The sequence below is a fragment of the Scomber japonicus genome, chromosome 13, assembly GCF_027409825.1.
Source record: "Scomber japonicus isolate fScoJap1 chromosome 13, fScoJap1.pri, whole genome shotgun sequence".
Taxonomy (NCBI): domain Eukaryota; kingdom Metazoa; phylum Chordata; class Actinopteri; order Scombriformes; family Scombridae; genus Scomber; species Scomber japonicus.
The window spans coordinates 18988820-19016727 of record NC_070590.1 but is presented as its reverse complement, the minus strand read 5'-3'; the positions used below and the strand labels follow the sequence as shown (position 1 = coordinate 19016727).

Sequence of the window (27908 nt, the reverse complement as noted above, 5' to 3'; positions counted from 1 at the left end):
TGTGTGTGTGTGTGTGTGTGTGTGTGTGTGTGTGTGTGTGTGTGTGTGTGTGTGTGTGTGTGTGTGTGTGTGTGTGTGTGTGTGTGTGTGTGTGGAGAATCACATTAGAGATCAACAGACTGAATGTAGCACTGTTGCTTTTGTGTTTGTCTGTGTATACTCCTGCAGTAACTTAGATGTGTGAAGTTGTTCCTGCTACATAGTAAAAATGCATCAACCAAGGACTAAATTAATGATTTAAGGAATCATCTGAAGTTAATAATATGTAAATTCAATGATGGATCAAGGATGTTTTGGTGAAAGATGCCTTGTCTGGTTTTAACAGGACCGAGGCGTGAAGGAGGACGAGCTGCAGAGTATTCTCAACTACCTATTGACCATGCATGAGGTAAATGCTAATTTCAGTGTTGAAACAGGCACTGCGAGAGAGGAGACAAAAGAGAGATGGTGAGAGTGGTGAGAGTGGTGAGAGTGGCGCTGGTGGCAAAATGTGCATTATAATTTGTGGGCTGGAGTTACAGTCCACTTAAAGGAGTGAGAGTGTGAGTCAGCTTCGGCGCTTGACAGCATAAAAAATTGTGCAACAATGGACTGAACAGAATGTACTTCTCTGTAACAATTATCTATCTATTTTTGCTCTGAAATAACACCTTCTCCTCCGCAGTCTCCCCCCTGTGCTCTCTTTGTCCTCTTATAACCCTCTGTTCGTCTGTACCGCCGGACTTCCTTTTACTCCTTTGTTCACCTGTTCAGCCATGCTTTCTTTTCTTTTCAGGATGAGAATATCCACGATGTGCTCCAGCTGTTGGTTGCTCTTATGTCTGAACACCCGGCATCTATGATCCCTGCATTTGATCAGAGAAATGGGATAAGGTGAATACCACCCACACATACATATACACATATAAAGATGCAATACCAGAACAAATTTGATTCTAATATCTGAAAACATTTTGTTTACCTTTTTGGTCAGACCTTTGTTGTTTCTATTACAACAAGTAAACAATACACATACAACAGATTGAACACACATCCTATTTAATATTAATTACAGTATGAAAAAAACAAATTATTTAGTATTAATAGACAAAATATATTAGCGTGTACCTGACATAAATAACACTGAATAATAAACTGATACCTTTTAGAGACATTTTTTTTCAGAAATTTGGACTTATGGATTTAAAATGTATAAAATCCAATGTATTTTCTGGTGACTTTCTTTGCTCCTGTCTTTCATTTTTGATTTGTCTGATGAGCAAAAAAATGTTGTGTTTAGTTAATACTGATAGTACATACAGGGCAGCTTGATTTTTCAAAGGGGGATTCCCAGAAAGCACAACTTCACATGGTTGCCTTTTTTGGTTGCTATGGTAACTTTTGTTGCCAGAGAGCTAGTTCACAAATCGTAGTGTTTTCTTTTACATTTTGCCAACATCTAAGGTGGTAGTCCATCACTGACATGTCATCGGTTTGTCTTACAGGGTGATCTGCAAGCTCCTGGCCTCTAAGAGCGAGAGTATCCGGGTCCAGGCCCTCAAAGTCCTGGGTTACTTCCTCAAGCACCTGGGTCACAAGTCAGTACCCCTTTGTCTCTGTGCTTTCTCTCTGGTATAATTCTTTAAGTGGTGTTAGGTGCTCAGCAAATGGTCACTCAGTGAAATAAGAGAAGGCTACAAATGTTCCTAGAAGGGGAAATATTTGCTTCTCACAACATTTAGGTTTGAGAGTGAGAAAACAACAGAAAATCTACAGCGGTGTACTGTCTACTAAGCCTTTGAGGGACTGCCTGTTTGTGTTTACGTAAAGGTAATGTTCCCATCATCATGCCCAGGCGGAATAATCATTTTGACAGCATGCACTGGCAGGGAGGAGGAAGCTTGATGAGCAGCAGTGAATGCTGGGGGATTTATTCATCCCATGTGACTTGCATGCCTCTTGCTGCGCGACGTGGGAGCAGGCTACAGAGCAGCACCTGAGCCCTGCACCTTCAGTATCCCACCTACTTAGCATCTGCCCCAGCCAAACATCCTATAGGGCTTCCTTTTCAGTTTACATATCACCTTAACACTTAACACATAATATTGATCCAGGTAATTAAATAGTGAATAAAACAAACTCCAGACAGGGGACACTATGCTACATACTGCCAAACATTTGTTCTTTAATACACATTAAAATACACTTCATAACAATATGTACATCTATTTAACACAGCTGGTTTTCACATCATGTACTTTAACTTATGCTATGATGGTGATTTCAGGGTGAATGACAATATTTATGCATGCATTATTATATTATTTATGCATTATTGATCACATAGATTATAATAAAACTAGTTTAGATGAGAGTGGGTGCTTTGTCAATGTGTGGTGTTGCTGTTAATATGGATGTTTCTTTATATACATGCATTATATGAATAAGTGCATTTAGCTCCTCTCATATGTGATTGAAATGGGTGTAACTGCATTAATGATTCATCAGTCTCTTTGACCACAAGTGAGCTGTTGTGGCTGAGAGCCTCATAGTCAGTCTCATAAAAAACACACCTTTACTGATCTCTTTCTCAGGGACAGTGGCTTATAACAACTGAAACTACAAGTCAAACAGATAATCATGAGTGAAGGATGACTTATTTTAATCACATGATTAGAAGTTAAGATTTACTCTCTGTCATAACAGCTTCTTCTACAGCGGCCTGGCAGGCCTTCTGTGCTATGTGCAAGATTTTTATAATGGTGGTTTCTTCTTATGACAGTCAAGATTAGTAGGTTTATTGCATTTATTTCCATGTAAAGTATATTATTGTGTCCTTAGTTATACAGTGGGGAGAACAAGTATTTGATACACTGCCGATTTTGCAGGTTTTCCCACTTACAAAGCATGTAGAGGTCTGTAATTTTATCATAGGTGCTCTTCAACTGTGAGAGACGGAATCTAAAACAAACATCCAGAAAATCACATTGTATGATTTTTAAGTAATTAATTTGTATTTTATTACCTATGATAAAAATTACAGACCTCTACATGCTTTGTAAGTGGGAAAACCTGCAAAATCGACAGTGTATTAAATACTTGTTCTCCTCACTGTAGATTTTCTGTTTGATTTTTTTTTTTACCTTAATTTGTTCAGACAGACAAGGGATTCAGTTACTGCACTGTACAGTATGTAAAATATGTCAATTGAAGTTAAATTAAATTTAAACACCATAATGGGAGCTTAATGATGGACTATATATGAGTAAATACTAAATTTAATTTGCTTTTTGTTTCTTATGGCCATTATCCGTTTAATTCTGGCTAAAAAATACTCTGTTAATATTTAATTAAATGGTAGTGTCAACCCTGACTTCTAAGCATCTCAAGTTAAAAGCTTGTTGGAGACATGATCTGTGCCCACTGGGAAGGTTAATAGTTTAAGTTGATAATTTGCAGCCATATGAACATTGACCCAATGACTCCTGCCGTGTTGCCATTCTGTTAATGTCTCTTGTTAATTTCTCCTGTTGGTATTCATTTTTCGCCCTCTTTGGTGCCATCGTAACTGACAGGGCCACATGGTGCCACCTGCCAATATCAGAATGTCATCAGGCCAATGACAATCAATGTCAATTTCAAAACTGTCATTAGTTCTGTTATGAATGGCAAGCTGTGTGTGTGTGTGTGTGTGTGTATGTGTGTGTGTGTGTGTGTGTGTGTGTGTGTGTGTGTTTCCCTGCAGAAGGAAGGTAGAGATCATGCACACGCACAGTCTGTTCACACTGCTTGGGGAGAGACTGATGATGCACACAAACACCGTCTCTGTCACCACCTACAACACTCTATATGAGGTATGTGACTGGTTATCAGTGGTCGACACATACTGTGTTACCATAGCAATAACATGAAGGGATGCCCTTTCAGTCTCTTTTGAGTTAATTCAAGTGAATGTTGTGTCATTGAATTGACTGCCATTAATCTCCTGTCTGTGCAGATTCTGACAGAGCAGGTCTGCACTCAGGTGGTCCATAAACCCCACCCTGAGCCTGACTCCACCATCAAGATCCAGAATCCCAGTAAGTTCAGAACAGTGAAGCCTACATCTTTTTGTCTATCTGTATTCTTTGGTCTGTCAATAACACAGAGTAGTGTTAATGCAAGAAAACAAACAACAAAGCTTGAATTCAAAAAGCTACACTGCTGCCATCTTTTACTTTTTCTCACACTCTCCTCACCCTCACATTTTTCACTCTCATTTGAAATACTTTTTTTCCCACCCAGTGATACTAAAGGTTGTGGCCACCCTGCTCAAGAACTCCTCACCCAGCGCTGAGCTGATGGAAGTCAGGAGACTCTTTCTTTCCGATATGATAAAACTCTTTAGTAACAGCCGTGAAAACCGGCGGTAAGAGCACACAAATAACAAAAATTGCATTTATTCAACAACATGTCATTTGTCTCTTAGAGGGGTTGTTACATTGTGCTCACACTACAGCCCAGTTCACATAGTGTTTGTGTTGTATACCAGCTGCCTGCTGCAGTGCTCTGTGTGGCAGGACTGGATGTTCTCCCTCGGATACATCAACCCCAAGAACCCAGAGGAGCAGAAAATAACTGAGATGGTCTACAACATCTTTAGGATCCTGCTCTACCATGCGATCAAATATGAATGGGGAGGCTGGAGGGTGTGGGTCGACACGCTGTCCATTGCACACTCCAAGGTGACTTTTTAACAAATCACATCTTAATCACAATGTTAATAAAGAGCTCTTTGCATTGCTGTTTTTCTTCATCTGGATGACGGGACAGAGGGTGTGTCAAAAGAATTTTCAGATTTCATTTCATCCTTGGTAAATATCCACTTTTAGTTTAACCCTGTGTCTAGACAACAAACATAGCCTGGGCAGCAGCAAGTGCAGTGTCTGTGTGTTTGCACTGGGGATGTTCATGTACAGTGTTGAGCATAGGTCACACATGTGTTGGAAGTGCTCAAAGCCTGATATACACGATTATAGTGACACACGTAAATTGGGGAAAATAGGCTTGAAGCATAAATGAACGCTTAAGGTTGCGGTTAAATAAGAGAGATGCAACTGAGTCCACACGGAATTGTTGCAGACAGCTGCATAGATTAAAGTAAGAGCATATCTGGTGCATATAGACTCAGAGGTCAGTCTCTAAATGCTTCAGTCATCGAGACTGAGGACAATCTCCCAGGTTTTGTGGGTGGAAACAACTAACTTGTTAAAAAAACGTGCATTGAAGAACCAATCCAAAATATTTACGAGCGCCCTTCATATTGTGGCGATGACATGCAGTTCACTATGGAGGAGAACGGTGAGAGGGAATCATTGCTGGTAAGGTGTGGCATAAGTTTGTTAGCAGCCATTCTTGCCACTATTCAAGCAGCTACCTTGCATTTAGAAATCCCTAGACTTTGGCAAGCAAAGATCTTATTGTGTGGTGTGCTTGCTCTCTAGACACATAGCGTATTAATAAAAAATTGTTCTGTCTAGACTCACCACTTCGTTCTAATATTGAACAAACACATATAAAAAAATATATTCATGAAGAGACGCCACTATTCATTTCCCCACCAAGAGGAGCCTCATTAGACTAGAATACCATGCAGCCATGTAAGATGTTACCTGACTAAATGTTTTCTCATCCAGAAAAACCCCACATTGTCACACTGTTGCAGTCACTATCACTGTAAATTGTGCAAAGCTCACAGATTAATGCAAAATCACAGCCAGGTTTTTGGAGGACGTTAAAAAGCTATTTGGGATATTTGTAAATCTTGTAGAAGCACAGTAGAACTAAAAACAAGGTACATTAGATTGATGATCAGACATTAGTGAATAAATCATATATTGTAGGGAAAGCTTGTGTAGTTTGGTGGAGAATGTCCTTTTCCTTTTTTAGATTTCTGTTTCATCTACATGCAACCACACTTTAGGTCATTATGTTCCTTTGTATGGTGTTGTATTGTACTGTTGAAAATATCAATATTTAACAGCCACATATATAACAGCCATAATACTTTATCCCTCATTTTAGAATCTTTTGACCTACAATTGAACACATATTACTGAGGATATTGATGTGCAGGAAAACTGACATTTTGACTAAGCTGTTTTAAAGGCTGAAAAAAAGTATTGATTTGTACATATTGACTATTGTTAATCGTAATGCTTATTCCAGTGACCTGTAAGGTCATATGAGTCATAAAATATCATACATCAATAATTGATCACCACTCTGTTCATTGTTCAGTGGTGGATATTTAACTCCACATTTTATCATGGTTGTACCAAAATGAGGGGACATTATGGATGACGGTCTAATAGCCCCGTTAGGATGGTGTCCCAGTTTTATCTGTCCAGCCTTTGGTGCAGATGATCTATGAGCCCCATAAGGAGTACCTGGTGGAGAAGTAATTGATGTGAAGTTTTACTATTGTCAGTGCTTATGTTATGATCACATAACCAATTATATCCCTAACATTTGTCACAGGTGACCTATGAAGCCCACAAAGAGTACTTGGCTAAGATGTATGAAGAGTACCAGCGTCAGGAGGAGGAAAATATGAAGAAGGGCAAGAAAGGTTCTGTGTCTACAATCTCTGGCCTTTCCGCTACACCTGCCCCTGTCGTCAATGGCAACCTGGAGATTGACGACAACTCCCAGACACAGACACCCGAGAGCGAGGCCGAGTACAGCGAGGGGGCTGGAAGTGATTCACGCAACCTCCTTGCAGAAGGTGCCGTAAAACGACCCAATGGAGAAGCCCTGACACCAGGGGAGCAGAGTGCTGGTCCAGGGGTGAGGGTGGAGGTTCACGACCTTCTGGTGGACATTAAAGCAGAGAAGGTAGAGGCCACAGAAGTGAAGCTGGATGACCTGGACTTGTCTCCAGAAGGCCTTGGTGGAAGTGTAGGTGGAGGAGGCGTGGGAGGAATAGAGAATGGACCTCTGGTGGAGGTGGATTCTCTCCTTGATAGCGCTTACTGCGCTGTAGTTCAGAACCTAAATGGGAATCTGGCACCTAAAGATGATACACCGGGGTCAGGGGTTGGGATGGGGTCCAGCCTGGGACTTTCAGGAGTCAACCTGGAGGATGATGGGAACATGGGGCCCCTCATCACATTGGCTGATGAGAAAGACAGTGTCCCGAGCAACAATGGATTTCTCTTCAGCAAGGTAGGATTTCATATGAAAATTATTGTCACAGATTAATTAAAATCTTATCTGTGGAGCCATATGTGCCCCTGCTGGCCTTGAAAATAACCCCACTAATCAATCACTGTTTTATCTCTAATATATTATGTCCTTCGTCATTCTACATTCATAAAGAAAAAAAAGTTGTTACTATAGACTAGTCCTAATGTCTTAATCTTCTTCTATATTTTTATTACCCCATTCATCTCTTCCAGGTTGATGAGAAGCTGCTTCCAGCTTTGGCAGCCACAGACCCCCTTGTACTGCCGAGTCCAGACCAGCCTACTCCATCCGGCCCGGTCGCTGCTCACTCCACCACCAGTGCCAGTGATGACCTCAGCCTGCTAGCCCACATGACGAGCTGTAGCTCTGATTTAACACATACACAGAGCCACACTTCTGGGGAACTTCCAGAAGATGGGCCCTTCAAAATCCAGAGCCCCCTGGCTGACATTAGCTCAATTGCTGAGGCTGAGAGCCAAACCCAGATCCAGGGAGCCTCTAGACCAGATTTTCCAGAGGGAGAAGGCACAACCGGGGGAGAGGGAGAGGCTGCGGGGCTTAAGACCGGGGGAGACACAGCCAGCACAACCTCTGATACAGAGAGGTCAGATGATGGCAAGGACAAGGACACTAAGAAGATCCAAACCACTGCTACTACTCAGGTGTGTTTATGCGAGTGTGTACATGTGTTTGATCTTGTTGTTTGAGTTTTATATTATAGTAAATAGTGTACCGAAAGCCATCTGCTGGCTCACTGGCTCTTCGCCCCCTTGTTTCAGGCCCTTCATGGCCGCACTGCAGCCCAGTTGGAGCGGGACCTGCGTGTTGATCTGGGTTTTAGAGGCATGCCCATGACGGAGGAACAGCGCAGGCAGTTCAGTCCTGGCCCACGCACTACTATGTTCCGCATCCCAGAATTCAAGTGGTCTCCCATGCACCAGAGGTTGCTCACTGACCTGCTGTTTGCCCTCGAGACAGATGTGCATGTGTGGAGGAGGTGAGTAACAGGGTTCTACTTGTTTTTTTCACACAAATAAGGCATCTAATGAGGTTGATTAGATCTATAAGCCATAAGCTAAAGCTACAAGCACTTATGTCTTTTTTTCAGTGCATATGGATCACATACATACCTAAGTGAGCCATCAAGTCTTTTTTTTCAAAAAGTGAAGTGTAACCTCTGATGTCTCACTTTTCAAACTGAATGTTTGCAACATCAGTCCACCTCTGAATGAGTTATCTTCCTTTCAGCCACTCCACCAAGTCGGTGATGGATTTTGTGAACAGCAATGAAAATATCATCTTCGTGCACAATACCATCCACCTCATTTCTCAGATGGTGGACAACATCATCATCGCCTGTGGAGGCATCCTGCCTCTCCTGTCTGCTGCCACCTCCCCTTCTGTAAGTGGTTCTATTTTGCCCCTCTGTGGTAGGAGGGAAAACTGCAGGTCAACAACTGCTTCAAAGGCCAAAAGCAGTTTTTAAGGCCTAACTGAAGAGTAGAAGAACATAATAAACCTGATGAAACCCATGCTCTGTGCAGCTGATCTTGCATGATTGAATAGGTTAAAGACTTTGTTGCACCTAATACATTTTGTATCTTTAATCTATAAAATCTTGGTAAATCAAAAATAACTTGAAGAGGATTAAAAGTTGAAGTTTATACATGTTCTGTTGAGTTTGGCCATGAATTAAGAAATGGGTAAACTAATTAAACATTTCCTGGGTTCCTTTTATTTGTATCTCCATATATTTAACTGTCTAACAATCTAACACATCTTGAATAGCATTTGAATCTTTATTTAATCTTTATTCTAATCCTTTTAATTAACAATCCATTTAATTGTTTGCTAAACTATTTATTTTAATTATCTTTCTTTTTTTTCCTTTTTCTTCTCTGTGTTTTATGTATTCTGTGTATTTTCTTGTCTTTTTTGTCTCTGTTTTTGTCTGTTTTTTTGCATGTGCAGAGTTCTAAGAGTAGTGCCAACACTGTAAGTTCAGTTTCTTCCTCTCTTTCTATTCTACTAATATGTTGTTCTGGTTTATTTACCATTGTGACTGACACTAACCCTTGCCTGTCTGACATCCATAGTGTTTCTATTTGTTGTGCTCCTCTGCTGCTAATCAATACTCTCCCTTATATTGTTTTTATCTATTGTCAGTGTGCATTAATCTCTCTGCCTCAGTGTATTTCTTAAAGATATACTGTAATATTCTAACACTGTTAGAATAATATACAACTAAGGGGGATAGAATAGACTAAAAGGTGAGGAGGTGATCCTATAATAGGGGCAAAATTTAGAGAGAGAAGATAATGTTTATTCTGAGGGGAAAATAGAGCATGGAGTATAAGAGAGAAAGCATGAGAGTTTTCAAAACGTCCTTGGGGGTTGCATCTGCTAAGCCTGTCCCATTTGTATCAACACTAAAGAAGGCAGGAGGAGCCGGACCCCAGAGGGGGTCAAAGGGAGAGGAGGTGACCCCTGTTCCTGGGGGAGGAGGCGCAGGGGGAGAGGTGCGTAAAGAGCCTGAGTCTCCCACCATCACCAGAAGAGCTAAGAGCACCAACCCAAGCCTTTTCGTCCTCACCTTGTGTGTCTGTTATTCCCCAAATGTCTGTGCACACTTGCTCTGAAGAGCCTCTAGATGTTTGCACTTTGTCGACTCTCCACAGCCCTGCACATGCTGCTTACTGAAGCAGAGACACAGCAAACTTTTGTTTTGACCCCTGCCATGCTGCCTTCAGATTTATTTCCAATGTGGATATGCTGAAAATTTGGTAGTCAAATACTAATGTTGATGTGAACATCAGAGGACTTTGTTTAATTTACTTTGAAATATACTCTAGGCTAACTGCACTGGTCTCTACACTGGCACTGTTACCGCTAATGGGCCACACTGCTACTGTCACTATCCCACTGTTACCATTACCTGTGTGTCATCAGGCTGTACTTCCTGTTTGTTGTGTAGAACACTTCATGTTGCCAGACTTCATCATACCAGTATGTTTTTTACTTCAGCATGATACTAAAGGTTGTGGTCATGCTCGAGTAAGACCTAGCTGCATCAGTCTGTTAAAAGTTGCTGCTATTGTTTGGGGAAAAAAATAAAAAGATGATACTATTTCAACATCTTCCTCAAACCAGTAAGAGAGCCTCCAGTTCACTCTTTTTTAAATGCTAATTTTACTGAATAACTGGCAAGCTTGTGTTTTTTTCTTCTTCCTTTCCTCCAGACGGAGCTGGAGAACATCGAGGCGACACAGGGCATGTCGTCCGAGACAGCGGTCACCTTCCTGTCTCGTCTCATGGCCATGGTTGATGTGCTGGTGTTTGCCAGCTCCCTTAACTTCAGCGAGATTGAAGCTGAGAAGAACATGTCGTCAGGAGGGCTGATGAGGCAATGTCTGCGACTGGGTGTGTGCTAGTTTGACCAAAACTATTTTGACACTGGGATTAGACTCACATACTGTAGCCTGCAACTAACAGTCATTTTCATTACTGATTAATCTGTTGATTGTTGTTTTCATTAATCTGTTAGTATATAAAATGTCAGAAAATAGCAAGCAATCACAATTCCCAGAGCCTCTTCAAAGTGCCCTTTTGTCTAACAGTTCAAAACCCAAATATATTCAATTGAGAGAAGCAGCAGATCATTGTATTTATGGAACTAGCTCTTGCTTAAAAATAACTTTGAAAATAGTTCTAGATTAGTTTGCTTTCAATTGAATAATCAATTCATGCAATTGCTATTGGCAGTATATACCCACAATGAGTGTGCATTGTGGATGCACACTCAGTATTTTCCTTATTTACTTTCTGTCCTTGAGGCAAACCTGGAACAGTTGGAGTACCTGCTTATTCTGTTCAAAGTTCTGGGGAAGTGAGCAGCAGTAGAAGACTGTCCTAACAGCCAGACTGTAACATGGGTTTGATGTAATTTATCATCTGGAGAATCAAACAAACAATTATAAGAAACTGCAGGATTCATCCCTACTTCAGTTTGTTGTTGTTGTTCCTCTCCAGTATGTGATACTTACAGGTTTCCTCTCTACCTCTCTTTGTCCACCAGTCTGCTGCGTGGCAGTGAGGAACTGTTTGGAGTGCAGGCAGAGACAGAGAGATCGGACCTGCAAGTCCTCTTTAAGCAGCAGCAAGTCACAGGACAGCCTCCACAGTGCCTCCGCAACCAGCAAGGTACTACACACACACACACACATTAATCACATGCACAATAGTGCACACACCACCTAAGATCTGACGCACAAACATGCATATATGTATGACACACCACATTTGACTTTCTGCCTTCCATATTTAGCAGGATCCAGACAGACTCCTGCAGGATGTAGACATCAATCGGCTTCGAGCTGTGGTTTTCAGAGATGTGGTAAGCGTGTATGTGTGAGTGTGAGTGAACAACTGTAAAGAAAAAAAAGGCTGTATAGCTGTTTGAGTGTTGTTTGTGGTCAATAAAATGTGTGTTGTTTTGCTGTAGGATGACAGTAAGCAGGCTCAGTTCCTGGCATTGGCAGTCGTCTACTTTATCTCCGTTCTCATGGTATCTAAATACCGGGACATTCTTGAACCCCAGCGAGAGATTGGCAGGTCCACCAGCCTATCAGGGAGAAGCATTCGTCATGAGATCAACTCCCCAACTAGTACAGGTGATTCTTCTTTTTCCTTCTGTGGCAATATATTCAACATTAGCGGGTAATCTTGGATGAGGCGACCGTGACTCAGTGTTGTTGTAATGAATATTGGCTTCAGGCAAATAACAAAACCTTTAGAATAGGAAAGAAGAGAGTTACTTGGCAGAGAGATCAAAGCTTACCAACAAGGACAAATAGCTGAGAATGCTAAAAATAGACAATATGTTATGTAATATCTTGCACTGTACAGAAAAAAAATCTATTTCTATTATTATATCACTGTTACCAACATAAAATTACATTTCATCTTTTATTTCTTATTCAATTCCCCAGAGCATCCATCTACAACCTTCTCTGACCGTGACAAACAGACCCCCACCCCTGTGGATGACTCTCCCCGGGCAGGCCTCCCCCACACAGACTCAGGCATTGGAGAGGAGGGCCACGTGGCCGGATCCCTGAACGGCTCGGAAATGGGTCTGGGGCTCGGTCTTGGCCTGGTGGGAAGAGAGACAGACAGAGACAGAGACAGGGACAGAGATGTAGGAGGTGGGGGAGGTGGGACAGATCTCTTGTGCAGTCTGTCATCTGACATCAGGAGGTCACAGGAGAGCCTTCTGGATTCTCCCCATAACCCTGGCTCCAACCCCAACTCCAGCCAAGCCCCGCCTTCATCCATCTCCAGTATCAGCCAAACAAACAAAGGCATTAATGTGAAGGTGGGTCCGTATGATCCCCACTTAGACCTGGCTGCTGATGTACAGATACATCCAGATAAACTTTTCATCAGCATGCATCTCAGAATCCCTCTTCAGGATTTCTTTCTGCATCTATTATGTAGAATGATTTTACATTTACTGTAAATGCATACATATGCAATAGATGAATGTGGTGAAAAATGTGTATGCATTTACAGCACATTATTGAATTCACATGTATCTCTAAGTAAGTACCTTCAAATATGGTTTGGATGATCAAGCAACATCTGTATAGTTAGCTACTTGGTTGTGATTGAAGTCTGAATAATCATGGTATCCTTCAGTATGCATTTAATTGAGGATGTAATGGGTTATGTAGAGGTAAAATATCAGATACAGTGGATATTTATGGTTCAAAACAATGTTAGTTTAGATTCTCATTTTGGATTTCTTCAGTAGCAATTATATTTTGCAACATAAGAAATATTGAAATCTACCTTCCAAATAAAATTCTTTTTAAGAAGCAGAAAAAGAGTTGAGAATTAGTTAAGCCATTAAACATCAGCAGCCTGTAGTCACCAGATGGATTTTTGTTTCTGAAATGCAGGAGATCCTGAAGAGCTTGGTGGCAGCGCCAGTTGATGGTGGGGACCTGGGACAGGAGTCTGGACCGACACCCTATCACCCAGATCCTGCCCTGAAGACACACCCCATGCTGCCTATGCAGTTCCACTCCTTTGACAGGTCAGATACAGTTTGACCTACACGGGGGGGGGATGAGATGTCAAAGTCAGTTAGCCTGACACATCCATCAATGTACTGATTTTTCCAGCCAATACTGATCTTTTAGTAATGTGTATTACTATACTGCTGTTTGTTGTAGTGTTGTACATCAGTTATGAAAAAACAATAGTCTGAAAAGTGATGAGTATTAGAAACCCTTTGAACAAAGCTCTTTGGGTGGTAGGATTTACAAGCATACATAATGTTCTTTTCTTGCCAGCAGCCACATTGATTTTTCCCACTTCCCACTTTCATCTTGTGTTCCACCAACAATGCACAGATAAGAGAAGCATAAAAAAGTCAATTCAGCACAATGGCTTGTTGTTAGATTCCTATAGTCACTATGCACTACATATTTGAGAAGAACAAACACATTCGGTTTAAGAATTCAACAAAAAAACCCCAAAAAACAGAAAAATGACTTCTTTTTAGGAGCAGTGATACCTAAAAAAAACATGGCTGAGACAGAGTTGCTTTAATTGTCCTTCCATTTTTTTGTGTTGTTATTGTTGTTTAAGTTGTGATGTGGCTGAATACTAAAGTTATTGGATATGATAGGACATAAAGTCTAAGCAAAGGGTTTTCTCAGCTGTGCAAACTGTTAACGTGTTGATTCTCAGAAGAGTGATAACCTGCTTATCTCCTGTGCAGCTTTTAGTCCCCTTGAACCTGCTCTGTGGCAGTTCTTGAGAGCTTCAGTTATTGATTGAAGACAGAGTGCAAAATAGATCATGGATGACTCCATATCCATCTCCAGGAATGCCCACCCCGATGAATCAAGCCTGTCTGATCGATGCATACAGCCATGACACATCATTAGCCCATACAAATTAGGGGAAAATGTATAATTACTAAGAAACAGTATTTTACATGATCACCATACTTGTTTCTTATCTTTTAGCTACAAGCTTCTAATGTTGAACGTTTTAGAAATGAATCTTAATTTATTGGGCTGTATATCAGTTAATGCATATCTGTATTAAATTAGCAAGCACCTTGTAGACATATGTTTGAGAATAATTTTAAACTTGAGGGGATGATACTCTATTGAATTCTTTACACCAAGTAGAAACATCTCGTTCATCTAAAACAATCAGTGTGTATTTTTTAGGCTTAAGCTAAAAACATCTTCCTAGCTGAAGTTTTGTTTTGTGTTCAGTTTCAAAACATTAAAGGTGACTTGGGGATACTTATTGGACAATATAACAAAATGAGGAATGAGCAATGTATTTCTAGAAGGTTTATGAAAAAACTGTTGAGAGTGATGATGACATGGTTTGGGGATAATAGTTTGAAATCCCAAAACTGACTGCAGAATCATTAACTATCATGTCACACTTGTAGATGCTCTCGGCATTGTCACTAATGATTACAGATGTTCTCACACACTGTGCACACTGACCCAGCAACAACACAGAGCCAAAATATCAGTGAGGAGCATTTAATAAAGGGTGCTGTGCGTGCATGTTTGTCTGATGTTGCAGGAGTGTTGTGGTTCCAGTCAAAAAGCCTCCACCTGGCAGCCTGTCAGTCAATACAGTAGGCACGCCCACCACCAGCGGAGCCGCCACTGCTGGCAGCACACCCAACATTTTTGCTGCTGCGACAGCAACACCCAAGAGCATGATCAACACTACAGGTGAGAGATAATGTGCAGATGTAATACACCTATAACATAGTATATACACCCATGTCTTATTGGCGCTTCAATTTAATTCTTACATCTATATCTCACTCTATATTTTTGCCCTTTGAAGTCTTTGCTCTGCATCTATTCAGTGTGAATTTTATGGAGAGGCAGCAAACAGACACCTGCAGTATGACGAGGGTGTTTGCTTGAACAGCAATACAAATGCTGCTCAATGAAGCAAGACTGAATTTCTTCTCTTTTTACAAAACTCTGATGCTCTATTCTGCTCTCCAACAAACTAGAAAAGAAACCAACTAACCAAAGGGATGGCTTTTCATGATCTGTTTTAGTCTACTTACTTGCCAGATGAATGGAGTTACACATAGCACAATGTGAGATATTTTAGCCATTAGAAGTGAATTCAGTGAACTCTCCTATGCTTGACAATGTGCCTTTTACACAGCTCACTGATTTTCATTTGATACTCTATCCAGAAAAATAAAAATAGGTATTAGAAAGGATTTGGCCCAGATATGTTATTGAATATGAATAAAGGTAGTGTAACGGGATAATAATCAAATATGCATCGGCTAACACGCAAATCAGTGTTGTTTCTACACTGAATCATAATCAATGGATACACTGTAGCAGAGTGGATTTATATTCAAGGCTTTGTTAGCCTGTCAGACATATTGCACTGTATCATACATGCATAATGGACAAAGAAGGGATTTGTTCCCTGGAACGGATTCTGGATATTGATTGCAAAGCTATTTTCACAAACGGGCCATTACCAGAAGACAAGCAGCAGCATGTCCAGTGAAATTCCATTTAAATTGAATTTGGTCGCAATTGATCAGAGACATTAATACATTTCCTGTAATATTATCCTGCACGCTTATCTTGGTCATGCTTGATACATGTTACCATAAGGCTTGTCTAATTTTTTCATCACTCCCTCAATTCCTATCTCTTTGTCCCACCTAGGTGCCACAGACTCTGCCTCCTCATCCTCCTCCTCCTCTTCATCGTTTGTCAACGGTGCCACTAGTAAGAATCTGCCAGCAGTGCAGACGGTAGCACCCATGCCAGAAGACACCATGGAGAATATGAGGTCAGAGCTCTCACCATCGCAAAGCTCTTTATGCTTCATCCATTCACTTTCCTCCCGCATTTTCCTTTTTTTCTTCCCTCCTTTTGGCTTTTGTGTTTTTTATGTTGATTTGTCTGTTTTTCCTCGGGTGCCTGTCCCTTTTCCACTTCATTCCTGTCCCTCTTTCACGTCACTCTTAGGTCTTCATCACTTTCAAAGAGTTCTTACCAGCAGTTTCCCCTCATAGTCATTACTGATATTTTAGGGTTAGATAAGTTTGGAATTGGGAACAACTTGGGTGCACTTACATGCTTTTTTTTAGGCCAACATAAAATCACCTGACATTTTCCCACCTATATCAGGCCATATTATTTTTTAAGAATGTCAGGACCAATGTAAACATTATCCATTTAAACAAACTACAACATTACCTCAAATATTCATTCTTCTGCTAATTTGACAGTTGTAGTGGGGGACAAACAATCACAAAATGTCACAAAAACGCCTGACCCACACAGAGTCATCAGTTATAAAAAGGATATAGGACTGATACCAATATTGCTTTTTATGTACTGATATCAGCCAATAATAATAGTCTTCTAATGCTTTGTAAAAACACTGTCTGTGCTCCCTCACATCCACGCATACCTCCACACATGTCTCACTCAGTTTACACTTACACTATGGTGCTCTTCATCCTTGACATAGCAACTGTGTTTTTATGTCACAATTACAATATAAAGTATGATAATATCACAATTTATGAATCCATAACTCAATAATAAGATTTGAAAATCCATATTTGTAAATGTAAATAAAATTGTTATTAATGTAAATCTGTGTTTTATTTTTGTTTCCATACTTTCTGCAGGCATCTGAAACAAACTGATAAAATATTTAAGATTTATTAAGATTTGCATCACAAGACTGTCTCTTAGAAATGTTAATGACTAGGAAATAGAATTACAATAATCAATATTATATAATTATTTTGTAGCAGTTTGTACTGTAATAATTCTGTAAATGTACTTTCTCCTTAGACATGTTAGACAGTTTGTTGATATGTGCAGTTACGGTGTGTTTCTAAAAGTGCACACACATGAGTGGGTAGATGCGTGCGTGTGCATGTGTTTCTTAATCAGTGTGCATGTCTGTACGTGTGTGTCTGTATGTGTGTGTGTGTGTGTGTGTGTGTGGTTTGTATTGCAGTGCCTATTGTGAGGTGGCGCAGTGTGCGCTGCGCAGCGGTCAGACGCCCCCTGAGCTCAAGTCTTTTAGCTCTCTGGCAGGCTTCCAGGCAGCCCCCCGAGATGCAGGACAGTGTTTTAGGCAAGGAGATACTCGTCATGTCCCCATGCCCCCACCCCTTCCCCCTCTGCCCACCTCCACCACACACCCTCTGCTTCGCCCAACCACTACTAAATGTTCCCAGGGTGCCATGTGTGAAAGGATCTTTTTAGCATCACATTTGGTTTATGCTAGCAGCTCATATTTTTTATATTTAGCACACTCAGCTCTGTCACTTCTGGCATGTCTTCTTACACTAACCCCAAACTCCAGAACAGACCTGAGTCAAACTGTATTTGCAAATAACATCAGTTTGCTTAAAGGTGCAGGGTGTAGAATTTAGTGGCATCTAGTGGAACAGACTTGGCAGAAATTTAATAGAATATTCACAAGAATGTTTTAATCGGTGCATAATTACCTGAAATTAATAATTGTTGTGTTTTTGTTAGCTTAGAGTGAGCACTTTATATCTACATAGGGAGTGGGTCCCCTTTCACAGAGACCACTATGTCGCACCGCAATGTCTCTACAGTGGCCCAGAATGGACAAACCAAACACAAGCTTTAGAGACGGCTTTCGCATTTTTTGCGAATTTCCACCATAGTTTCTCATACATGCTTGAGGGGGGAGGGGCAGGGGAAAGGAGAGGCACACTGCTATCTGCAACAGCACCACTAGATGCCACTAAATCTTACACACTGGTCGTTTGAACAGACCCAAGTGTAACTTTTGCAAATGTCACTCACTTGGCACTCTGAGCAGATTAAAACAAAATAAAGGTTTGTAAACACTAGTGACCCAGGTCTGTTTCATAAATCACATGCTTATACAGCCAAGAATATGCACTTCACTGCCATTGCTGCTCCATATATAGGTCTGCTTTGCTATACTTTTCCTGCCTCACTGTCATTCCTCAACTTAACATAGGATAAAGGAGCATTTCACTCTGCACGTGATTACACCTATACACACACAAAGCACTGATATAAAGATAGATATATATATAGTATTTACTTGGCTTGAGCAAAGGCAAGATGCAATACTTTCCAGTGCAGCTTAGAATGGGGACACATCCCATAATGCCAAGAGTTAGCCTTAAAACTGTAGCACCATCAACCTTTTCTTACCACTACTAACCCAGGCATAGTGCTTCCATACCAACCCTTCATTACATACATTACATTTTTTGCGTCTTCTGTGTCCATTTTTACTTCTCTAAGCCTGCCTTTTCCTGTCTCTTCTGCTGTGTAATTTGTCCTTTGCATTTCTCTCTTGTACCTTTTTCTCACATATCTTTACTTGTTGACTTTTCTCATCTCTTTCTTGCATGCCTGTCTTTCTCTTCACACGCTCTCCTACCCTCATCTTTATGTTGCTTACTTTACTTTATACTCTCCTCATCTTTCTCTCACTTATTTCCACCACAGTATCACCACCAAGCTGGAGCGCGCTCTGGAGAAGGTGGCACCCCTGCTGAGGGAAATTTTTGTGGATTTTGCACCCTTCCTGTCTAGGACGCTGCTGGGTAGCCATGGGCAGGAACTGCTCATAGAAGGTACAGGTGCTGTACACGGCTCCTTTTTCTCTAACTGGCGTCTCTCTGTGGAGTCTCACCATTCACTGTCCCTCACTGCGGTGTGCGTGCGCGTGTGTGTGTGTGTGAGAGAGAGAGAGAAAGGATAAGATAAAAATGAATGAATGTGTGAAAAAGTGGATGTATTACTGTGCGAGTGGTGGAGAGTGAGTGAATGACTTGGTGAGTGTCTTTGAGCTGGCTGCTTCACTCATTCGTCAAGCAGGTATGAAGTCAGTCACTTTGCACCATTTTCAATCAGCTAGCTAGATAATGAAGATATTTTTTAGATCAGATTATGTTCAGTTTTCGTATTAATATGACTGTATTAAATATAACAAATATTACAGATTGTACTAAATGTGATGCATTCCTCCCTCTGCCCACCTGCTTCCTGGTGTCCTGTTTTTGTGATCCACTGTCTCTATGTTCACTTCCTATTCTTTCTCCTTTCTCCCCCTCTTCGCTCCACCCTTGCCTCTTGCTCTACTGTTTGTTCCTGTCTTCTTTGTGGCATGCTTTTATAAACATGACTACAATGACTGTATATATTCACAAACCATGGACACTACAGTGTCTTCTTTGATGATACAGTATGTGTGTACGTGTCAGACAGAAAAGAAAGAGAGGCTCCTGACTTGGCTGTATGTCTCTATTCTGCAGGTCTGGTGTGTATGAAGTCTAGTACTTCTGTGGTGGAGCTCGTAATGCTGCTCTGTTCTCAGGTTGGTAACACCTCACCTCTTCTCTCTGTCTCTGTTTATTGTACTTTGTCAAAACCTGAAAAAGTCTACCTTCATGTGTCACATTTCTAACTCACTATGAAAGCTTGTTTTTATATAATATAATAATATAATTGTACAAGTACACACAGGAAACTGTTGAGTTATTGATCTGCCCTGTGAGGCAGGGTTGACTATGTAATGAACGCATTGCAGATGTAATATAATATCAACATATATGCATCAGCACTCCGTAGTTTCCCCACATTAGTATCAAGGCCATAAAAAGCATTTTCCATATCAATGACATGCACATAAACTTTTCTTTTACTGGATTTTACTAAATTAAATTAGTGGTCCTACAGCACACATTCGTTCAGAAATGAATCAGGGTCATGCACAGTACTTGCATTCAAAGCCAATATCAGTATTTTCCTGAATAACACTCAAAAGAGAGAGTGACAAGAGAGAGGCACTTACCACTAAGAGCTTTCCCCTGATGGCAGAGGTGATCAGTGTTCTTTGTCCTTAAATTTAAGAATTGTCTCCATTGTGTTGGTTTCTGCTCGCTTCTAAGAGCTCTTGACCTTGTCCTCCTCAGTTCTTACCTCTTGCTCTTCTTTTTCTTGAACTGCACTACCATGGTACATACTTTCTTCTCTTCTTTTTTTCCTGCCCCATCTTGAACTGCGCCATCAGACACCTCTGCTTCCTTGGTTCATTTTGACTCAGTGTTTCACTTACAACTGCTTTCATCTTCTAGCACTCTCCACACTGCTCTTTCCTCTCACCACTCCCTTTCTTTCTTTTTGTCCCCCACCACTCTCCTGGCTGGCTGCTCGTCAGCATGTATAGTATTACCCCTGGCTCCGGCCTTGTCTGCCATTAGAGGCTCGGGAAAGCGAACCCTAGCCCAGATATTGATCCTCTGGATGGAGGGATGTAACAGGAGAAGCTCCCACGTGTCCTTCGCAGCCGCAAGAGCTGGTGGAGCTAATGGAGCTTTGATAGTTTGGGGCTTTCAGCAACACTCTTATCCTGCTCAGAAGTCTCCACTTTCATATGCACAAACACATAAAACACTCACAAGCTCTTAGTTGGGTGCATTTTCATTGGCAGTTAGAAAGCTCTTAAAATGTTTCTTAATTGTTATTTGGAGCAGTGTTGTGGTAGTGTACCTGGTAGCCATCGGTTCTACAGTATATGATGATACTGTATATTTCCTCTTAAATAAAGCAATTTTAATCTCTGCAATCTGTTGTGGAAATCATACATAAGGCAATGGAACATAATACTACATTAGACCATCATGGACAATGTTGCAAATTAAAAATTTAAGGCAAATTAATTTAATTATTAACAATAATTAACAATTTTAATCACAGGATTACCTAAAATCAGACATTGCAGACATAATGAGTTTAAATTCCATTTGGGGAAGTTACATGATTTTCTCTGGTTTTATCCATATCAGCCACCACTACCTATTAATTTTGATTTATCTTTTATACTCAGGAGTGGCAAAACTCCATTCAGAAGAACGCTGGACTGGCCTTCATTGAGCTCATCAATGAGGGAAGGTAATCTTTCACACTCACTGATTATCGCCCCACATAATTCCCCATGTTTCACACATTTTACACCAACACTGTTATCAGTGCTTAACAGCCAACAGTATGACAGAGACCTGATGAGAACCTCGCCAAAATAAGTGCAAGTCGAATTATTAAAGCACAATTAAATTTACAGCTGATTTGTGCTGGTCTATTTACAAAGCCGGCAATCTTGTGTTTTTTTGGTTGTGGTTGTTCAAACAGTTATTTGGTACACAATTAAGTTATTAGGTTCATTAAGTACAGTATGTAAAAAAGATAAATATACATAAAAAGAAAAAAGGATATCATACAATGCTACTTTATGTTTACATGCATATGTAAGCTTTAACTGCAAATAATACAACATACTTAAAATTATTTAGAAAAGGTTGCCATATTAATGAAAACTTGCTTATATTCAGTCTCTGTAATCTTTGTTACTTTGTTTTATTTCTCCCACTCTCCCCAGATTGTTATGCCACGCCATGAAGGATCATATTGTGCGTGTTGCCAATGAAGCAGAGTTCATCCTGAACAGACAGAGGGCTGAGGATGTACACAAACATGCAGAATTTGAGGTATCTACAGTATAAGCACCAATGAAATATTATTAACAAGCTATACTGCTAAACTGTATGCTCTATGCTATAATCCCTAAAAAATGTCAGTCTTCTATACCAAGCTGCAGAGTTTGAACATCTCTTCAGTAGGGTTTATTGATTTGATCAAAATCTCAACAAACGTCGCAGTGATCTCCTCATCTCTGATGGTAACACTCTTTGGTTTCTAACTGTTTCTGCTCTTCTCCAGTCTAACTGTGCCCAGTACGCTGCAGACCGGAGAGAGGAAGAGAAAATGTGTGATCACCTTATCAGTGCCGCTAAACACAGAGATCATGTGACTGCTAACCAGCTGAAACAGAAGATCCTCAACATCCTGACCAATAAGCACGGAGCATGGGGGACAATGTCACAGAGGTGAGCCGTGACATTTTTCAATATCATAGCATATCATTTGACAGGAGTTGTTATACTGGTTGAGAGCTAGACCAATTATTGCATATAATGAGAAAATAGGGTCATGTTTGGTCACTGTAACACATTATGCCTGTGTATTAGTGCTTCTATTTGGGTAGATACAGTAGAAGTATTATTGTACATCAATTACACCAAAAATAGATAAAGCCAGTAGAGTGTCATCGGCTTCACATCTGAAAATCTATTTCAAGCTTTCAATTTAGATTGTTGATATGATCGGTGCTGAAATATTGAAGAATAAATCAATAAACCAACACATTTATGAAATAAAAAATGATCCATGTAACGCCCAATGCATGAAACAATCAAGTCTTATTTAAGATCATTTACCATACATCAACTACGGCACACACAGATAGCTGAATCTTAATGTCGTCTCGTAGCTGAGAAAATGATCTCCTTATTTAGCGTCCTCACATGCACACATTAAAACAATGATGGCTTGTTATCCAGATGTGCCTCCAGGCTGGCACATACACTAAGGACATGTGATTTAATTTGAGGACATGTGACATGCAGCATCTGAAATCTTTGGTCCTCATGTCACTGGTGATAAAGTGAAATGCGCGCCACAATGTACTGTACAGGCTGTTAATAAACGCTTTTTTACACTCAGATAAACATTTTAATTACAAGTGAAGTGCTCTGGCCTAGATTGTACTTTTAATATTCACCCCATTAGTATGGTGCTTATTGAATATTACAATCAGATTTGCATGATTAAACTCAACTTTTCATCTCTTTGCTTCATTAAATGTATTTATTTATTTTGATAGAGTGTTTGATAGAACAGTTCATCAAACACATATCTATACTCAAATGTTGCCCTTTATCCCAATAAGGAGGAAACTTTTGACTGCAGGGAATTAGCTGAGGAAGTTACTATTGTAGATGTGACCTGTAGCTTCAGCTATGACTCCAATGTTTAACTTAACAATCACTGAATGAGAACTTCCTGTACAACCAGTTGAAACTCAAACTGCACACCACTGAAGTGACTTACCTTTGCTCCTCCCAACTTTTTCTTCAGCCAATTACATGACTTCTGGCGTCTAGACTACTGGGAAGACGATTTGAGGAGGAGACGGAGATTTGTGCGGAATGCCTTTGGATCCACTCACGCCGACGTGTCACTCAAAGCTCTGGAGGAATATGGTCAGTAAATACTTGCTGCATATTTACGTACTTACTCTTTACTTATTCATTTTACTTACTTCTTTTATTTTACTTAATTATTTTTGCACACAACCCTCACATGCAAAAATGAAACAGGTACAGAGGAAGAGGAAGAGGGGCCTAAGTCGAAGAAGAATTTCCGCAGCCAATCAGTGGTAGCCCAGAACCCAGAGGCAGAGTTAATGCTGGAGGGAGACGATGACGCTGTCAGCCTGCTGCAGGAAAAAGAGATTGATAACCTTGCAGGTAAAATACACACACCTAAAGACACACACACATACACACACATCATGCTACAGTGCGACTAAACAGTAAACCGTGTATGACTTTTGTTTCTAGTACGTTTCCGTCCACGACTTTTTACCTCCAGAGGCAAGTTGGTTGTTTTGCAGATAAACTAATCATCCAGATGATTTATCTGACTCAAGAACATGAAGTCATAACTTACTAAAAACTTATGCTGATCCAAATCAAACAAAGATACCTAATTTAATCCAGTGGGTTCCTCTCTGACTTACACAACTGATGAGTTGTTTACAATGGTCAACAAATAAATAATCAGTCTTAACTAACATTAAATGATTTGTGCCATTATAAGTGTCTATAAGTCTCTTTGTGTGACGATTATTTATAGTTATGTGTCATGATCCTGTCAGTGCTATGAATACCAAATGTAGTAATACCTGAGTAATATCTCTGCCTTCCCAGGTCCTGTGGTGCTGAGTACTCCAGCTCAGTTGGTAGCTCCAGTGGTGGTGGCTCGAGGCACTCTGTCCATCACCACGACTGAGATCTACTTTGAAGTGGATGAGGAGGACCCTACATTTAAGAAGACTGATGCTGAAGTAAGGGCATGATCTCTTTCTTGATTATTGTTCATTACACACACCCACACACACACACACACACACACACACCAGAATCACAAAGATTCAGACACCCATTCTGTGAAGGAGATTGGCTTCACAGTTGTTTACTTTTTTACTCACTGCTTCATTTCACTTATTGATCCAAATAGTTTGGGATTGGTCTTTAAAAAGCACTTTTCCCCATATTAAAATGCTTTTTTCAACTTCAACAGGTACTGGCCTACTCAGAGGGTCTACATGGAAAATGGATGTTCAGTGAGATCCGAGCTGTATTCTCCAGACGCTACCTGCTGCAGAATACTGGACTAGAGGTCTTCATGGCCAACAGAAGTAAGTCTGCAGACTTCTTATTACTTACATGACCATACTCACATTCATTGACTTCTCAGCACTGTATGTAGCTACTATCAGAAGTCCATCACCATAATTCTTAGCCACTGATTTTATTTATTGAATATTTGCCATCAATATCAACAACTCATCACGTCTTTAAATATGTAATGAATCAAAACTGTTTTGCCAAAATTAGCCAATTAGCCAGTTTGTTTAATGCATAGTCACAAGAAAGAAGAGGGCACTAATGTACAACACACTGAGCCAATGATGTAAAATACAACTGATGCCAGTTTGGTGATTACTTTGATGTGTGAGGAATTGGAAATCAAAATCAAAATTCTGTTTAAAAATGAATACAATTGCACCCCGCAAGCAATAAGTAATGAGTACCATTTAAAATTAAAACAATGTTGGGATAAGAACATTAGAAAAGCATAGCAAGTGCAATACTCCAAAGTGAAGTGCATTCACTTTGGAGTATTGCCTCTTTATAGCCTCCCAAGTATGATCATACTCATCTAATCTCTTTCCTTCTGAAATGTGCTTTGTTATTGTCTACTCTAGTTAAGAAAAAAGAGCAATAACAATGACTGTAGATTTAATTCCTACCACGGCTGTTCAAAATAATGTCTCAGTACAAAGTGTTCATCATATTTTTGTTTGGTACCAGTTCAACATAAGTGTTATTACGAGCTTCTGAGTTTTTACTTTTTATATTTTGACTGTATCTTGAATCTTCCTCTCCACAGCGTCTGTGATGTTTAACTTCCCTGACCAGGCCACAGTCAAAAGGGTGGTCTACAGCCTCCCACGGGTGGGAGTAGGAACGAGCTACGGCCTGCCACAGGCCAGGTAAGTGCAGAGTCCAGCCAGTTACTCCACCACTGTTCTGTGTGAGAATATGAACATTTATTTTCCTGCAATGTGTTTGTGTGTTTCCCAGACGGATTTCCTTGGCTACTCCTCGTCAGCTCTTCAAGTCCTCCAACATGACACAGCGCTGGCAGAGGAGAGAGATCTCCAACTTTGAGTACCTCATGTTCCTAAACACTATTGCAGGTAAATTCTGTTATTAGGGATGCTATCCTCAAATTAATATATGGACTGGTTATTGGTCAAACACACAACCTTGTCCTATGTGGTCTGCCTTGCTCTCAAAACATTAATTTCTCCTCAGTGCCTTTCAACTGTGTGATGTGGCATTTTCTAGCATATTTTGTGTGGATTTTACTAATGTGACCTTATGTGGGTGCTCTGACAGCTCCCGTTGTGCTGCGCTGTGCAAAAATAACTGCACTGCCACAAACTGCAGACTCGTCTTGTTTGTATTTCTCTCCATGCACATGAATCAAGAATCCAATGCAAAGAGACATTATTCAAAAACCAGATGAAGAACCTGGAAGAACTACCAGCTCAGCTGCTTTTTCATAACAGTGATTTGTGAATACATATACATTCAACAAAAACACAAATAAATGCATCCAGAATCACAATAAACTACAAAGTAATGTCAATAATGTAGGATTGCAACTAACTTTATCTATTATTTGTTTCAATTAATGGATTGATATGAAACATGCCCATTACAGACATCCCAATCTGCAAAAAGTCAGGAGATCGGTCTAATCAGCAGCGCTTTGCTCTCACATGTGCTGCATTTATAGTCACACATACACACGCATAGTCACTTTCTAGTGCGCGCTCTTGCTCGCTTGCTCCAGATTCCGGGAGATTGGATCTCATTTGCGGGCGTCAGGGAGCCCTACCAATATGCGGGAGACTCCAGGAACTTCCGGGAGAGTTGGGATGTCTGCCATTAGAATTTTTATATCTTTAAATTACCAATTAAGAGTCCAGATCAGATTTAGTGTACAATCATGTACAAGGAAGAAAAGTTTCATGTCCTCATATTTGAAGAAGTTGACACTAGCAAATATTTAGCAAAAGCTAAAAAAATGACAACAATAATTTGATCATTAAAATAGTTACCAGTACATTTTTTCTATTGATTCGATTAATCCTTGCAGCCCTAAAATAATACATTGACAGTCACAATAGCATACATCCTCATTCTAATACCAATCTAGCACTTAATCTGTACTCATATCAGGAAATTACAGTAGTCTTACTAAATAAACAGATTAAGAGCTGATTGATTTGGCGTGCAGGTTTTAAAGCCTGAAAATTGGTGCAATAGCTGTAAATTATATTTTTTGACAATATGACAATATACTACTATGCAATGCCCTGATAATGTACAACTCTGATGCAGTAGTACTGTACATGTTGTAGCCCAGCACATTATCTGTAAAAACAAGACAAACACAGACAGGCCAACACTGTAGCATGTTGTCACATTATGGGATTATCCACTGTCAAAAATATTTAGATAGTCATATTTATACATCCACTTTGTCCTTTTTTGACCCTTGTAGGGAGGACCTATAATGATTTGAACCAGTACCCTGTCTTCCCCTGGGTCTTGACCAACTATGATTCAGAGGAGCTTGATCTCACTCTCCCTGGAAACTTCAGAGACCTCTCCAAGGTGAGAACAAAAACATTTTATATACTTTTTCCAGTTAATTTAATTGGTACTATTAAGAAGAAGCTATAAACCCAAGTAAATGGTAAAATACAGGTCATGCAGTTCCTCAGAGCTTAGCAAGAATCCTCCTTTGTCGCATTCCTATTAGAGGATCGGAATGAGCTTCTTAGTTTTATGATCCAAACATGAATTATTTGAAACCACAATATTATGCTCTCTGACGGTAAAAAAAGGAAACTGCATGTGTGTTCTTTCTTGTATTCATTTGCAATCATTTCTCTCTTGTTTCTTCCAGCCAATTGGTGCACTGAATCCCAAGCGGGCAGCTTTTTACGCAGAGCGCTATGAGACATGGGACGAAGACAGCACGCCTCCTGACCACTACACAACCCTTTACTCCACTGCACATTCAACATTGATGTGGATGCTCAGAATAGTAAGCACCTGCTTCACACACTTACTGTACAGAAACTTTCAGCAGCCTTTGTAAAAGGAAAGCCAGACCTCACAATAAAGGTTTCTTTTAAAATCATTTTCTCTGTTCTTGTGCCTTTAGGAGCCCTTCACCACGTTTTTCCTCAATGCTAATGATGGCAAGTTCGACCATCCAGAGAGAGCTTTCTCTGGCATCGGCCACGCGTGGAGAAACTGCCAGAGGGACACAGCTGATGTCAAGGTAATTTTTCCTGATAGGCTGAAT

The 27908-nt window shown here is 40.3% G+C and overlaps 1 protein-coding gene across 3 annotated transcripts in view; it reads left to right on the top strand.

The window, feature by feature from the left end:
* LOC128370836 (neurobeachin-like) overlaps positions 1 to 27908 on the top strand; it is a 93514-nt gene that overhangs the window by 59281 nt on the left and 6325 nt on the right. The window contains exons 15-51 of one of the 3 annotated variants that reach the window (XM_053331004.1): positions 326 to 388; positions 776 to 873; positions 1485 to 1577; positions 3725 to 3833; positions 3977 to 4058; positions 4264 to 4387; positions 4511 to 4703; positions 6499 to 7185; positions 7419 to 7868; positions 7986 to 8203; positions 8455 to 8608; positions 9178 to 9201; positions 9642 to 9725; positions 10446 to 10626; positions 11282 to 11406; positions 11531 to 11599; positions 11708 to 11876; positions 12195 to 12580; positions 13167 to 13303; positions 14827 to 14981; positions 15960 to 16086; positions 17275 to 17394; positions 18780 to 18913; positions 19589 to 19650; positions 21163 to 21227; positions 21712 to 21820; positions 22053 to 22219; positions 23310 to 23434; positions 23552 to 23701; positions 23795 to 23827; positions 24164 to 24300; positions 24537 to 24654; positions 25410 to 25512; positions 25604 to 25719; positions 27096 to 27208; positions 27504 to 27644; positions 27765 to 27884. In XM_053331004.1, the coding sequence (XP_053186979.1) occupies positions 326 to 388; positions 776 to 873; positions 1485 to 1577; positions 3725 to 3833; positions 3977 to 4058; positions 4264 to 4387; positions 4511 to 4703; positions 6499 to 7185; positions 7419 to 7868; positions 7986 to 8203; positions 8455 to 8608; positions 9178 to 9201; positions 9642 to 9725; positions 10446 to 10626; positions 11282 to 11406; positions 11531 to 11599; positions 11708 to 11876; positions 12195 to 12580; positions 13167 to 13303; positions 14827 to 14981; positions 15960 to 16086; positions 17275 to 17394; positions 18780 to 18913; positions 19589 to 19650; positions 21163 to 21227; positions 21712 to 21820; positions 22053 to 22219; positions 23310 to 23434; positions 23552 to 23701; positions 23795 to 23827; positions 24164 to 24300; positions 24537 to 24654; positions 25410 to 25512; positions 25604 to 25719; positions 27096 to 27208; positions 27504 to 27644; positions 27765 to 27884 (5541 nt within the window). Of the gene's footprint in view, positions 1 to 325; positions 389 to 775; positions 874 to 1484; positions 1578 to 3724; positions 3834 to 3976; positions 4059 to 4263; positions 4388 to 4510; positions 4704 to 6498; positions 7186 to 7418; positions 7869 to 7985; positions 8204 to 8454; positions 8609 to 9177; positions 9202 to 9641; positions 9726 to 10445; positions 10627 to 11281; positions 11449 to 11530; positions 11600 to 11707; positions 11877 to 12194; positions 12581 to 13166; positions 13304 to 14826; positions 14982 to 15959; positions 16087 to 17274; positions 17395 to 18779; positions 18914 to 19588; positions 19651 to 21162; positions 21228 to 21711; positions 21821 to 22052; positions 22220 to 23309; positions 23435 to 23551; positions 23702 to 23794; positions 23828 to 24163; positions 24301 to 24536; positions 24655 to 25409; positions 25513 to 25603; positions 25720 to 27095; positions 27209 to 27503; positions 27645 to 27764; positions 27885 to 27908 lie in introns of all 3 variants that reach the window. The other 2 variants (XM_053331005.1, XM_053331006.1) reach the window with 2 other exon arrangements.